This window comes from Epinephelus lanceolatus, chromosome 13 (genome assembly GCF_041903045.1).
Source record: "Epinephelus lanceolatus isolate andai-2023 chromosome 13, ASM4190304v1, whole genome shotgun sequence".
NCBI classification, from domain to species: Eukaryota; Metazoa; Chordata; class Actinopteri; order Perciformes; family Serranidae; genus Epinephelus; species Epinephelus lanceolatus.
The window spans coordinates 16280093-16296156 of record NC_135746.1 but is presented as its reverse complement, the minus strand read 5'-3'; the positions used below and the strand labels follow the sequence as shown (position 1 = coordinate 16296156).

Here is a 16064-nt window from a genome sequence, read left to right as displayed (position 1 = left end):
ACTCTTATGATTTTTTTTATTTCATACCATGCTATACTATGACGTTTTTTCATTATTTTGGACGACATGCTATACTATGACGTTTTTTCATTATTTTGGACGACATGCTATACTATGACTTTTTTCATGATTTTGGACGACATGCTATACTATGACTTTTTTCATGATTTTGGACGACATGCTATACTATGACTTTTTTCGTGATTTTGGACGATATGCTATACTATGACTTTTTTCATGATTTTGGATGACATGTTATACTATGACGTTTTTTCATGATTTCTGACGACATACTATACTATAATAGCCTGGTTCCAGACCATAGACCCCGCCCACTCAACTGAGTAGGCTGAGCTTCAGTCTGACACTCAGGCTAATACTATAACTTTTTGCATGATTTTGGACGACATGCTATACTATGATGTTTTTTCATGATTTTGTACGACTTGCTATACTATGACATTTTTTCATGATTTTGGACGACATGCTATTCTTGGACATTTGTTCATGATTTCGAACGACATGCTATTCTATGATGTTTTTTCATGATTTTATACGACATCGTATTCCATGACTTTTTGTCATGATTTTGGATGACATGCTATACTATGACATTTTTTCATGATTTTGAATGACATGCTATACTAGGACGTTTTTTCATGATTTTTGACGACATGCTATACTATGACATTTTTCATAATTTCGGACGACATGCTATACTGTGACATTTTATCATGATTTCAGATGACATGCTATACTATGACTTTCTTTCGTGATTTTGGACCACCTGCTATACTATGACGTTTTTTCATGATTTTGGACGACATGCTATACTATGATGTTCTTTCATGATTTCGGACGACATGCTGCAGTATGACATTTTTCCTGATTTTCGATGACATGCTACACTATTACATTTTTTCATGGTTTCGGACAATATGCTATACTATGACATTTTTTCATGATTTTGTACGACATGCTATAGTATGAAATTTTTTTATGATTTTGTACGACATGCTATACTTTGTTGTATTTGGCTGTTACGGCCTCCATACAAACAGGAACAAAACCCATGATGGTGTTGTTGCACTCAATATCAATTTACCTTCACTTCACTTGAAGCATATAGTGAGCTGTCATGATGGTGTTGTTGAACTCTCCATCCACTGTACTTACAGACTGTACCACAACTGTGGTACTGTCAACTGTGTAAGCTTTCATACACGATCAGGGGCGTAGCACCAAATTCTGGGTACTATGCGTAAACTGCATCTGAGTTCCCCTGCCCTTCTTCTCTTGATCTAAGTCTCTGTCACACAACTTTTGATTTATTTATTTATTTTTTTTAAAGTAAGATGCTTTCTTTCGCTTTCCTTTTTTCATTATTTTCTTTTCTGGAACCTCCAGTTCCCCTTCCTGGGAAAAGACATGTACACTGATGTTCCGGCAGCCTAAGCAATCACTCACTCAGCTCCAGCCGTGTTTTATGCAGGAGCGGACTAAACTATTTTGCGCCTTTAAACGGTGTGAGGGGCCTGAGTAACGTTCCACTATTTTCCAATGTTTGGTCTTCCCTGGGTAATCAGTCGCCCCAATTATTCTTTAAAAATTAATGCATGATTGTACTTTGAATGTTTTATAATGCATCACAGTGCAATACGGAGGCCTTAATAAACTGTTATTTAGGTAGTTTGGGGGCATTTTATGCCTTAATAGGTAGTGGACAGAGGACAGGGAATGACATGTAACAACAGTCCCTGACGAGAATCAAACTGCGGACATTACAGGTCATGTTCAGCACCCTAAATCCTGAGCCACCTTTATTATTTCTTTGATCGACTCATTGCTGAGTAGTTGCACACTTGCAGAAATAACATCAGTCACAGTTATTTGCCTATTTTTGGAAACATTTTTTACATTCAGACATTAGACATCCACACAAACATCTTATACATGTACCAAGTGTTTGGATTGTGTTCAAAGCAAAACCAGAGTTCAAAACCAGAATAGGCCAGAGTTCATCTCCATAGTGTTGGTACTTTTTACTGTAGTTCAATAAGGCCATCTGGTGGTGAAGGCCATGAACAGCTCTGCAGTTGATGCCTATTCTATTGCAACATTTTACTCTTTATGTTGTGGCAGCTGTGCATTTGAACATCAGTTCACTAAATAAACTCATGAAGTTGAAAATTCAGCTGTAACAACACTGGTTTTAATTACATTATGCATTATATGTGATACTTTGTTTATCATGGGGATCAGAGCAGGTCAGATTAATGCAAAGAGCCTTCAAGTTCCTAACTGCTGTCCACTTTTGTCATATTGTGCCATCATGTGGGTGTTAATTGTAAGTGCACCCTCCAATGACTGAGAGGCCCTTCCATGATGCATCACAGTCCACTGGTCACCATAGATACAGACAGATTATCTGACAACACTGAGTGACTTCCTGTGGGACGACCAGCACTTTTTACACAGAGGGAGAGAGGGAGAGCTCAGGTCAGGAACTTGATCTTGAGTAAATTGCAATATTTTATAAGCAACCATGTGAACACATTACACGCACTAGTGCCTGCGCTCCCTCCCACACACACACACACACACACACACACACACACACACACACACATAAACACATACAAGCACAAACCACTGTGAAGATTTGTCCGTGATCTGTATCTGAAGGCTTTATCCAACCTTGCCCCAGTTTCCCCCGATTTATTATAATTCCATTTTTCCAGTCTTTCAATCTAAAGATTTGTTCCTCCTCATTTTTTAATAACGTGCAAGCAAGGGAGGCATGTCCCTGGGAGATTATGTCGTCGTCTTTGGCGTCTCGTCTTGATTACATCAGAGGAACCTGATTTGATTTGGAAGAAACCCCCGTGTTCCAGTACACGTTCTCGTTAGGCCTCCCCACTGTGCTGATGTCTTGCTTTGTCAGAGGGGATGATCTTGATGAATATGATCTGAAAGAGAGGGAGGGAGAGGGGGATTAGGTGAAAGGATTATAATTTCCAATGACGAGAAATAATAAGAAACAATAAAGCCTAAGTAGATTTAGTTCTCAAGGAAACCCTGTTAGGGAAAATCAACAGAATAAGAGACAGGACAGAAAAGAGACAGGACAGAGGTATTAAATAGATACAGTCGGCCTGACCTGTTTGCTCTGAGAGATGAGGTCTTCTTTTTACTTAGAAACTCAAATTCAGTGGATCCCACCATGATATTTGTGCTGGCTCAGAGTAAGTTGTTTTAAAGGAACACTTTATTCCCAAATGACCATTTGTATACCAATGACTCCACCTGTGTTAAGCTGAATTTGTGAAGAAAACTTTCTTGTATGTCTCCAGTGAACGTAGAATCTACAAACTGAGAAATTTCTGAATTGGAGTAAAGGGGGTCAGTTTTAATAACAGCAAAACTAAATTAATACGTTCATCTACAAACTCCCACAGTATGTCATTTATTCAGTTGTATGCTCAGAACTTCGTGTCATTAAATAATACTTAAAACACTTTTGCATTATCTGTCTTTTCTCAGTTTTTGGATCCTTCGTTCATCGTGGAGGCATGCGAGAAAAACTAAGTTTTCTTCCTTACTTCAGTGTAACATGGGTTAAGTAAGTTATATAAAACTGATCATTTGGGGGAATGACATATTCCTTTAATAATCACTAGATCATCTAGAATTCATTCGACACTCAAAGTTTGAAAATATTGGCTTGTGTTTATCCATATTTTTTCTTTTTTCATGAGAGAACATGAGGTCATCATGGGTGTTACATGGTCAAATCACAGTACATTTTTACTTACATCTCACTTACATCCTGGCCTGCAGTGTCACACTTTTTTCAACGGGATTTATATACAATTCACTTCTCCCAGTAATTTGTAAATTTTTTCCATCTCAAGCCTTAAAATAAAGGTTAGTGTTTCCATACAGTATATTTCATTTATAATCCCCAGTCACTGGGCCAGTATTGGAGGATCAACTTGCAACCATTTGCAAGTTATGACTTTCCTGCTACTTGCCAGAAGTATCTTTAATAGATATTTATCTTTGTTGTTGTCCAATATGTTTTTCCATATTTGACTACTCTTATTTGCAGACAGCAGTAGCGCTGCAAAGATAACTCAATCAACTGATTAATCTTTTTGACTGATACATTAATTGTATCAACTATTTATCAAGCAAAAAAAGCCACGTGCTCTGTAGCTCCAGTTTTTTTAAGTGAAGCATTTCACAGTTATCTTACTATATAATGACAAAAATTCTGTCTGTCTGTGTGTCTGTTCCACGTTTTTCTCCTCACTGACTTGGTCAATCCATGTGAAATTTGGCACAGTGGTAGAGGGTCATGGGAGGATGCGAATGAAGCAATATTACATCAATTGGCCAAAGGGGGCGCTATAGCAACCGATTGAAATGGCAAACTTTGAATGGGCATATCTCATGCCCCGTATGTCGCAGAGACATGAAACTTTGCACAGAGATGCCTCTCCTCATGAGGAACAAATTTGCTTCAAGAACCCATGACTTCCGGTTATATAGATTTTCCGCCATTTTTAAAATCAATCTCTTCCTAGGAAGTTTGACTGATGTGCATGAAACTCGGTGAACATAATCTAGGGACCAATATCTAAAGTTCCCTCTTGGCAAAGTTGGAAAACTGACTAAAACTGAGCTTCTATAAGGCAATGAATATTGCGGAGGGCGTGGCTCATCACATAAAGGTGTATAACATCTCAAGGGTTTCACTGATCACCACCAACTTTGTAGGCATATGACCACACATAATCATTATTGACCCCATCAAACAAAATGGGGGCGCTAGAGAGCTAATTTCTTATCTAGGCCTAACCACCATATCAATTTTTACTAAACATGGTAGATATGTAGAACAGGACGCCTCAAGGTGACTGGAGAAATTTAACTCTAATTGGCAACTGGGTGGCGCTATAACAACAGAAAAATGCTTAAAAATGGCTAAAATGCGACCGATCGCTGTGGCTCCCCCTGTGGCCGAATGTTTTGGGTTTATTTCTAATTTTTGGTTTGACTAAGTCATGGTATGGTATGCTGTACAATATCACGGAAACTGTCAGTGTCCCACGTTTTTCTACTCACTGACGTGGTCAATCTATGAGAAACTGCACATAGGCATTGAGGATTGGCATAGGTAGAAGGTGACAAAGCTACCAATGGGTATGGACTAGTTTATAATAATAAAGTGATAATAAAGTTTGGTTTTGGACAGTTGATCAGGCAAAACGAGATATTTGGCACATTAGGCTATGGGAAACAGTGATGAGTGTTTTGTTTTCATACAATGCCATCAAACAATACAGACTATTTGACAATCAAAATAACAATTATTTGAGCCCTAGATTGAAAGAAGCTTTGACTGTTGATAGGACTAAACAGAACCACAAAACATGACGTCAGGCTAATGCTAGAGACAGGGATGCCATTAAAGTCTGACTACACCATGTGTGTGTTTTTATCCAGAAACCTTCCCAGCTTATTTCATAACTGAGCTGTGAAAATGAATTATGGAAATCTTACAAAATCTTAAGCTGCTAGATAACTCATTTATGGAAATTTGCACCCGTTCACACCCTTCGGCAATTTGTAAAAACTTGCAGGAGCATTTGCTAATTAAATTTCATGTGTGAAAATATAATGTAATGTAGTATTGTTTGCCTTCTTCCCAGAGCATGATGGGATATGCTCCAGGTCAGTTCAGCAGGGGGCACCATACTGTTCAGACTGGGGCTTTACATTAAAGACAATAGTTTGCAGCCTTCCTAAGCTTTGTACAGAACAAGGTAGGTGGACTGGTTTATTGTAAAAAAGAAAATCAGTAAAAACATGTGATGGTTTGCAGCACCAGTGTATTTTTATCATTGAGGTATCCAAGGGAAGACACACAGTGTTAAAAGGCTTACCAAAGATCTACACATTTACTGTCTCGTAACTCATCTGCACATTGTCGGAGCTCTTCCCCCCTGCACCTCTTCAAGGATCAAACTACATAAGCACTCTGGCTGTTTTTACACCCTTCGAAGACACTGCAGGTATAACTTATGGCCATACAGTTGATGGATAGATCCAGTACATTGTCACGTAGCTGCTAAACAGCAGCTGCTAATGCCTCAACTACCACGAGGTCGTGGATGACGGTTGTGTGTGAAATTCAGCGCGGTTAAAGACCCCTGTGCTACATTTGGTCTTGCAGTAGCAGTGAACCGGGCCTCCTCGCCTCATACCCACGACCTTGTCATCACAGGCCATTCCGAGGCTGCTGTGCTAACTAGGGGTCATCAGCGGGGCACGGCTTGAGAGATGGACGGTGCTGTGTGTTTGCGTACAGCGGAGAGAGTGGGGACAGAGTAATCGATCATGCTGGGCTGTGTTTTGGGAGGGAGGGGGGGGCGGTGCATGCCAAGACCCTATGTAACTGTGCCTTTATTCTCCTGAGCCGAGCACAGGCAATATACAATAAATCTACATTCTTTCTGATGAACTCACTGACTGAGACAATGTTTGCCATCCTGCCCCATCTCTTGTCAGTCAGTTAGGGAGCCAAGCCTTAAGCCTTAACCCCCCTGTCTCCACTCCTGGCTGGGGGGGAATGTGACGCCTGCCTGCCTGCCTGCTCGCCCGCTCGGCCGTCTTAGCCCCGTGGGCTTTGCAGGCGCGGAGCCTCATCTCCCACTGTTTATCCATGTGTCTTTGCTTTGGCTCAGGCCCTGTGCTGCAGACCACTGTGGGCTGAGTGGGGTCCACTGCCCTGTGTCACCCACCTAAGCTCTGCTTTCACTGGAGGGCTTAGCGCCTCACCCCTCGGCCGCTTTATGAGCAGACAGCTGGGCTAATCTGTCTCCCTCTTTCTTTCTCCTTGGGTCTTGCCTCATCTCTTCTTTTGGCTCCTTTGGTTGTGTGTTTGTAGACCACTTTGCTCTCATGCCTTTCAAACACTGACACTGCTGTTTCTGTTTCAGCAGTACACAAACACACAAACAAACACACACGCACACACACACACACACAGAAACAATTTCTCCATTTGTATGTCTCTGTGCGACACTTTTTTTTTTTTTACTGACTCAATAGGAAATTCAAAGAGAGCTTGAGAGAGGATTAGGTTTGGGTCCGGGCTCATCAGGATGCTGCAAATAAATCAACTTTCCAAACACTGAAATTCATCTCTACTGAGTTGAGTCTGCTTTGACTTGTTATAATGACTTTGACTCTCTCGAAAATTAAAAAGGCATGGTGAACATATTTGCAGATGTTTTGTATGTGAAGTTTGTTGTTCCATTACATCTGTCTAATGAGTTGTAACCTCTAAATTCAGGGACATGAAACATAATTTAATGTGTGATTTACATATGATTTTGCTAGTTTCAGCTTCTCATATGTGAAGATTTGACGCTCATCTTTGTCATATGATTGTACACCAAGGGTTGGTCAGAAAAAACAAGACATTTGAAAATGTTCTCTTTGATTGTCTGAAGAAGCATTTGCCATTTGTTTTTTAATATCCTGACATTTTATTGCAAAGACAATTACTTAAATGATTGAGAAAATAATCAGCAGATTAATTCCACCCATCCATCCATTATCTGTACCCGCTTATCCTATTCAGGGTCAGCTAGGGGCTGAAGCCTATCCCAGCTGAAACTGGGGGTACACCCTGGTCAGACTATTACAGGACTGGCAGATTAACTGATAATAAAAATCTAATTAAAATGGAAGGAGTATCTGTCTGTCCTTTGATTTCTCGACAACCATTCAACCAATCGACTTCACACTTAGCAGGGGCGTTGCTGAGGACCCAAGGAAGTGCAGTGTCGAGTGCAGACTCCTGAGATCTATGAGACATGTTTATTAGTAGTGCCTTATGTAGACTCTGTGTATTGTTTTAACTGCTACGCCATCGAGCAGCATGCCAGGTACAGCTCACTCTGTCTGTCATCGCAGTGCATTGATGAAGAAAGGCTCACCTCCTCTAACCCTCACACGATCCAGCCCAACCAAATTATAGCTAAAGAAAAAGAAAACTACATCAACTATTGGATATCTACCACAAAAACACAAAACAAACTTCAATGCTATTTGGCCCAATACAGTGCATAGTGGCAAACTATCTGACAGATCGGAAACTGAGACATAATCTGACTATGTACAGACTCAGCGATCACAGACACAGGTAGACCTGGCTGCAGAGAGAAGACAGGCAGTGTCAGCTCTGTCCTCAGAGACAGGTGGAGACAGAGCAGCATTTCCTGCTACAATGCAGCACATATGAAGACATCACAACAAAGTTCTTCACAAGCATTAAATGTAAATGCCAAGATTTTAATTCACTCTCTGACCAGACTAAAATGCAACATCTACAATACATTGTTGTTCATTGTTTCCGAATCCAGTGTCTTAAATTGTAATTTTGCTTTAGCACACATATGAAATGTCATGCCAATGAAGTCTATTGAATTGAAAGAGAGACAGGAGATTTCACATTGTAGCAAACATTTCAAGCATCAGTGATGCATTGCTTTTTGTTCCCCTGGAAATAGCCTGATCCCAAATACCTAGTTGTTAGTGAAGGATACGAATACTCCCAAGGAATCAAAGTGTCAGCTGTGAAGTTGTGTGGATGAGGAGTTCTCTAGAAAGCTGCAAGCAGCAATACCGGAGGCCGAGCAATCAGCCCGTTCGGAACAAGCACTGCACTTGTAATCATTCTTTGCAATCTTAAAAAAGAGTCAACTTTTTCGTCAGTGTTGGCTGCATGTTCATGAAGTTAATTTGTTAACGTAGGTTCAGGAGCAGGGCCACGCCTCAACAACACCTCTGATTACCTGTTAAGCCTGGTCGACCCATCCTGCTCTGTTTGTCTCAGATTTCTCAACCCACCTCTTCCTTTTCCCTCCCTTCATCCATCATCCTCCTTACCTCATACCTACCAACATTCCTTCATCCTCTCTTTCCTTCTCCTCTTATCTTTTCTTAATCAGTCTGGTGCATACCTCTCCCTTGTCTTATTCTAGGTACCGTCTGGAGGGCCTGTAAAGAGACAGAGCCCCCACACTGAGTCTATCTCTGCACAATCTCCTGCACATCCTCCCATATCAACCTATCAGAAGACATCCCTCTTCCACCGTCACCCCCACTTACATCCATTCACCAGTCCTCGACAACTTACACCTCCTGACTTATGATTAAACATTTAAACGACATATTGTTGTGGCATGGTCTTTGCTAATGAACCTTTGTTCGAGAAGCACATGAGCACTGATTAGTCAGTGGGCCTACGGGGCACAGGCCCAGTGTCAGTGGGCTCCCTGGCTATCACTTGCAAAATGTCAAATGTCAGATTTACATGAGCTAAACAGGAAGAGACTCAAAATGACTACAAAGAGACACAAAACAACAAAAAAAGGACAAAAAAATGACACCAAACAGACAGACAATGATCAAAAAGTGATGCAAAAAGATGCATAATGACCACAAAGTCGATGTATCTTGCTCCTATGCAGAAGAGGTGGTGGGCCCTTTGCATATGTATGCCCATAATCCACCCATGCTCATGAGACAGGTTATGAAAGAGGTTTGCTTAAGTCATTCGTGTAACGAGCCATACTGCCATTGTTTTTTGGCTAATTGAAACTGTTAACTGTCTTTATCACTCCAGGTTTAAATATACTGACATGCTTTAGAGTTATGACAGCAGTTTAATTATACTTGATAGCTTGTAATAGGATGTAATTAATCTGCAGTGAATTTACTATACATTGTTGTTATTGTTGTTACGCCTGAATGTTGACATTGCTGAAGTCCCTAACTAGAAGACGTGAGTTATGATTTCGTTAGAGACGGACATCACTTCACTCTGCATTCTTTCCATCTTCCATTTGCATCCATTTTATCCTGCACCCATCATCCTCCCCTGTTCCTCACACCATCTCTCCCTGTCCACCCTCCCTCTGTTCACCATCCTTCTCTCCTCCTCCTCCACGCCTCCTTCTCCGCCTGCCTTCCCTCCTTCTTCTCCTCCCTGTCCTCTTCAGCCACCCGGCTAAACTTAGAAGTGACAACAGTTGCAGGGTGACACCGAGGGCTAAATAAGACCAGAACAATAGCCTCCCCCCTCATCTCCTCTTCTCACCCCCTCATCTCCCCCTTTAATAGACTGCCATTGTTCTCTCTCCTCACTGTTGCTCTTTCAGGGAGTTTGTTAGCTATGCTAATGAAGGTTGGGCTTGTGTGGGTTTAGCGAGTGGGGATTTGATGCTCTTTAACTGGGCACTTTTAGAAAGGGGAGGCGATCATAAGTGTGGCCGGGCGGCTATTTACCAACAGTCAAATGTCAGAGGCGTGTGGATGTGGCACAGCAGTGGAAGAGATCTGTTACAGTTCTCGTGCTTCAATTTAAAATCAGCACGCTGAAACAGTTACGACCAGAGCAGTCAGCGAAATGTATAAAAGACGGTATTATGCAAGAATATGTACCACTGTCCCTCTAATGCACAATGTACAGTACTGTATGTGTCAGCATGTCGGAGTCCTTGCAGAAAAAAGGAGCCGAGTAAGACAAGATGCAGAGACTACAGTAAGTATAGTGCAGTCAGTCATCTAATCAGTCAGTAAGTCTGTAAATAGCCCGGCTCCTTTGAGCTTTCCTCTAAGAGGAATTCTCTTTCTCCTTGGTGTATTAATAGTGCCTGTGCATTGTTTCCTACAGCAGCACTGCTGCAATCAAAGGAAGTTGGCCTGCTAAGTGTACAAATATTTTCCTTTGTCCCTATGTTTGGCAGGCATCTAAGAGTCAGATATGTGTGTGTGTCTGTGTGTGTGTCACTGTGCATGTCCTCGTGCCTGTGCGAGCAAGTGTGTGCATGCTCGTGGGTATTATGTCAGGTTGTATGTTTATTTATGTGTGTAATCGTATATGTACAGCGATATGTCCTTTAATTGTTTGTGTGTGTCTGTGTGGGTGCAGTAAGCCACTCATTGACAGAGTGACCTTTTATATGAGAGGTCATGTGGCCTCACCGGTTGTCGTAGCACTGGTATGTTTTTGATGGAACACATGTTAATCTGTTGGACAGCCTGCTACTGTTGTGGGACAATTAGGATTTATGGGCGTTTTTTTTTTTTTCATTTCCAGGTAAATGATTTAAAGGTCCAGCGTGTAGGATTTAGGGGGATGTATTGGCAATAATGGATTATAATATAACAAGTGAGTTTTTTTTAAGTGTATAATCACCTGAAAATAAGAATTGTTGTGTTTTTGTTGCCTGAGAATGAACTGTTTAAGGGGCCGTACACATGCTGCGTTTTTTTGCGCCCTCAAATTCATTGCTTTCAATGTAGTCGTGCAGCAGGCGCGCTCAAATGCACGTGTTCCAGAGCACCTATTTTTGAGGGTGAAACAGCTGCCCCAAGATAAACCGAGTTTAACTTTTGGAATGCAGCAGTGCACACCACGTGTCATGTGACGAGGAACAGCCAATCACAGCCGACAGATACCTTCCCCTTCTGCAGTAAATATCAATCTGTGATTAATATGGAAAAGTTGATCATTTTGGTGCAGAGCTGCCAGAGCTTTTCATCACAGACGATAGGCCCACACAATAATGCCTGGAAGAAGCTCTGCACTGGCTTAGCAACCTCAGATGCAACCTGCCACCGCGCTCATGAAAGCTGGCTCAAAAAAGGCACAAACGTAGCGCCCAGCATCTGACCTCATGTTTCCCAGGTGGTTAAAGATGCGGCATGTGTACGACCCCATTATCTGTAAGGAGTGGGTCTTTGTCCACGGAGTCCCCAATATTGCAACCCTATGTTTCTACAGTAGTGTTCGCGTTTTCAGGTCTTCACATCAGCCACTGTAGTTGGCAGGCCTTCTGCAACGAGCAGCGATAGAAAAGCACTGACTTGTTAATGTGAAACTGCTTTATTCACAGCTTTTCCTGGTTAAAATCACCAGGTCAGTTTGTTTTAAAGAAGATGAGACCTCTGCAGATAATTCAACTCCGGCTAAAAACCTCTTGAACAGCTGGAGTAAGTTATCAGAGAAAAACAGATGAGCACACATGAGCAAGTTCTGAACTAGCGACCCATCTCCGACATACCGAACAGCATCGGTGAAACACTGATTTGTAACATGAAACTGCTTTATTCAGTTTTTAACCAGTTAAGAGGAAGAGAGCTCTGCAGATAACGACCTGAACAATTAAACATTGAAGGAATTCTAACCAGGAGAAGTTCAGCTGGTTGCAATCTGCAGTCCTCACCACTAGATGTCACTACATCCCCTTAAATTGTAAACACTGCTCCTTTAAAGAAAAACTTCTGGTCACACTTTGAGTTTCTTTAACATGCAAAAAAAGTTACCTCTTACTGTCATTACATTTTTTTCCCCCCACATTACAACTCTTCCATTCATTGGACAGGGACATTATAATCAGATTTGTCTGATTGCTTTATAAATGCTTTTGATGAAAATGAGATATTGGAGCCCACCTCTCAATAAAGTAATTAGCTCTCTTTGAATGGAAACCATTACATGTTAATGCTCTCCTTGGCCCAATATTTTCATAGTAATTGATGGTGCCAGCCAAAATATGATTGCCTGACATTTTAAATGTCACAAGGACTGATTCAGTGGTATGTCAAAGCCTTGACCCGCCATTCTCTGCTGTTGCCTCAAATTCCCTTTAATTGGGGATTCAGAGACCTCAGCCGATGGGCTGCACGATGCCGTAATCTCACACACACACACACACACATATGCTAAAGTGAAGCAGGTCATTGTTTAGTTGCATCCACACAGGCAAGCACACACTCACACACACACTCGCACACTCTTACAGACATTAAAATACACAGGTTAGTCATCTGACATACTTACAGTCGCACACACACACACACACACACACACACACACGCACGTTATAAGACACGCATAGTTACACCCAGAGTGAAGCAGGTCTGTCGTCCGGTGACCAAGTGGTGGCGTTGAGGCATCATCGGTCACTTGGAGTCTGCCAGTGACTCACCAAGGGCACAATGGAATTAGTGAGATTCTCCGCAATGTGACAGCTTGCTCTGGCTAAATGGTGTAATAATCTACCCCTCCTCTCACAAACCTCCAGCAGCACACGCACACATACCCACACACACACACACACACACACACACACACGCTCATTCACCCCCTCCCTTCCTGTCGCCCTCCCCACACCAACTGGCACAGATAACATTGTCTTAAGCTATAAAAAAAGATTTTTTCCCCTCCCTCCATTGCGGTAATTATTGAATTAATGCAGATGGAGAGAGACATCTGCATGTTAAAGTGTTGGCCTCTCTCTTATGCACAGCAGATGTTCCCCTGTCATTTACTCAAATTACGCTGCTTAGATACACGGAGGGAGAGAGAGAGAGAGTCAGCGAGAGAGAGAAAGTTACTCGCCAAGGCGACATTGTCTTACAGCCCTCAGAGTGTCAGCTACCAAATTCTGGATCTGTCCTTCAAGTAAAGCCCTGTGTTCTCCCCTCGAGGTGTTTCTTAATGACAGTTATACTGCTCTATTTGCTTCATCATTATTATCTAAGAGGTTCATTATAAAGGCAAGCCAAGTGAATTTGCACCTTTCAAATACAGAGGTGATCCAAATGGCTTTACATGAGGCAGAGAAACTCTTTAGGACAGGGGAGTCAAATATACAGCCCACGGGCCAGGACCTGCCTACTTAAGGGTCCAATCTGGCACACTGGATGACTTTGCACATTTAATATCAATGCACTTGTGAAGGCTAAAGAGGTGTCAGGTTTCAGGAGCAAGTTAAACCGTGAGTAGCCTACTTTATGTAACATGCTGCTATAGCGGAATACAGTTAATAAGAAAGAAAACAAGGAATATTTGTGTTCAAATTTAAAGATATTAAACATTGTGGAAGATATTGTCAATCAGCTGCTTCAATACAAAACAGTTGTCATCAGACTTCTATCATACAACAATATTGGTGCTGCCAAAATCTAGATTTGTAAATGGTTTGTAAGGGAGGAGATAACATGACTTGCTTCCTCAGTACCTTCCACTTTGGTTTGATGTGGTGATGACAACACTACTGCACAGGAGTGGAAATGCACGGGAAAATGGACATGTAATGATAGAAAGTAGTGGCCTGACTGACTGTGGCAAAACTGAGACATATTATTGAAATTGCACTTCTAATTAGAATGTACCTGTATACCTTTACACTATTAGAAAGATAAAAAAAAAATGGATGTGTTGTTATGTATTGGTAATTAAGCAATAGTTTTACTGGCCAGGCCAATTGAGATTAAATTGGACTGTATGTGGCCCATGAACCAAAATGAGTTTGACACTGGTGCTTTAGGATAACATCTTAAAGCATAGAAAAAGTGAAAAATAAAAGCAGTTAAGATAGAAAACATTAAATAGGACACAAATAGTGAAATAAATGCATTTTATGTACTTTAACGGAAAAAAATAGCGCAGAAAAAAAATGAGAACGTTTTTATCTAAATTTCAAAATAGTGAAAATTGTAGCCCAGTCACCAGAAGAAAATGTGAGCATCATCTAAAGTGACACATTATATGAGCTGACGTTGTCATCATGAGGTGGAGGGAACGGTAGATGACACCTGCCAAGGTGCAGACCACTGTTTGAGACCGTCAATCAACAAAAGTGGTTGTATTTTAGCAGGTCATTGCCGCGTTTTCAGCTGCGTTTTAGCTCACCAAGCATTGAGGTTTTAAAGGGAAATTTCGGTTTATTTCAACCTGTCTCCTATCGTCCTAAATTTGTTTCAAGTGACTAGTGACATAAAAATAATAGTTAGCATGTTAGCTGTTAGCCTAGATACAGCCGGGGCGCATAGTAGTGTCAGACCTGTTAAAACGTAAGTGAACGGGCATACTTCAAGTGCAAAGTTAGTCCACTAAACAAGCTTTTTTTCCACAAAGACCGCCTCATATCATTAGGATAAATGTCAGAGAACATATAGAAAACGACATGTAAACGTGTTGTCTTACCTTACCGGTGTGGTGCCATGTTTGTTTATTCCTCTAGCTCTGCTTTCCAAAGCGCGGCCGAAATATCGCAAGAACAAGCAGCGATATCATACCGTGCCTGAAATCTCGCGAGAACAAGCAACAGCTGCAAGGCAGAACCAGACAGTAGCCTGAAAAGTTCATTCATTTATTTTATGAAAGATTTATAGAATAATGGCTGACTTTTTGCCAGACTTCGACTTTGTGGAGGAGGAATTTGATTTTGCAGAGTTTGATGGCCGCCCTTATTTATTTGAGCCAGAATACACTGACAAAGAGCTTCGTGAAATTGAAGAACGGAGGAGGAGAGAGAGAGAGGCGCAACAGGTAGAGGACGAGAGAGGAGGAATGGCTGCTGCAAGGCTGCATAGCTCTGGAGATTGGTGGTGTACCTGTGAATGCTGTGCCCCAGTGCCCACAGAAGAGGAATGCCTCTGTTGCAAGGAATGGGACTGGTTGCAGCCTTACTTTCAAGGTCTGGATGTGACCGAGGACGAGACACCTCCACCTGGAGTAACGTTAGTATCCAGCTGGGCTTTATCTAGAGCTTGCGAGATATATTTCGGCCACGCTTTGGAAAGCAGAGCTAAATGGTAAACAAACATGGCAGCACACCGGTAAGGTAAGACAACACGTTTACATGTTGTTTTCTATATGTTCTCTGACATTTATCCCAACGATATGAGGCGGTCTTTGTGGAAAAAAAGCTTGTTTAGTGGACTAACTTTGCACTTGAAGGTTGCCCGTTCACTTAGGTTTTAACAGGTCTGACGCTATTATGCGCCCCGGCTGTATCTAGGCTAACGGCTAACATGCTAACTATTATTTTTATGTCACTAGTCACTTGAAACAAATTTAGGACGATAGGAGACAGGTTGAAATAAACCGAAATTTCCCTTTAAGCAACCCATTGCTGTGCCTCCAGGTAGGAGAGTCCCGCAAAGAAGTGGCTGTTTTTCTACCGAGACAC

At 41.6% G+C, this 16064-nt stretch overlaps 1 protein-coding gene across 2 annotated transcripts in view; it reads right to left on the bottom strand.

Annotated features, from left to right (window-relative positions):
* Nucleotides 1-2711: 2711 nt before the first annotated feature.
* Nucleotides 2712-16064, bottom strand: part of LOC117270853 (prospero homeobox protein 1-like) — a 64590-nt gene continuing 51237 nt past the window's right edge. For both annotated transcript variants that reach the window (XM_078173794.1, XM_078173795.1), the window contains exon 6: nucleotides 2712-2969. In XM_078173794.1, the coding sequence (XP_078029920.1) occupies nucleotides 2846-2969 (124 nt within the window). In that variant the 3' untranslated portion in view covers nucleotides 2712-2845. The remainder of the gene's footprint in view (nucleotides 2970-16064) is intronic.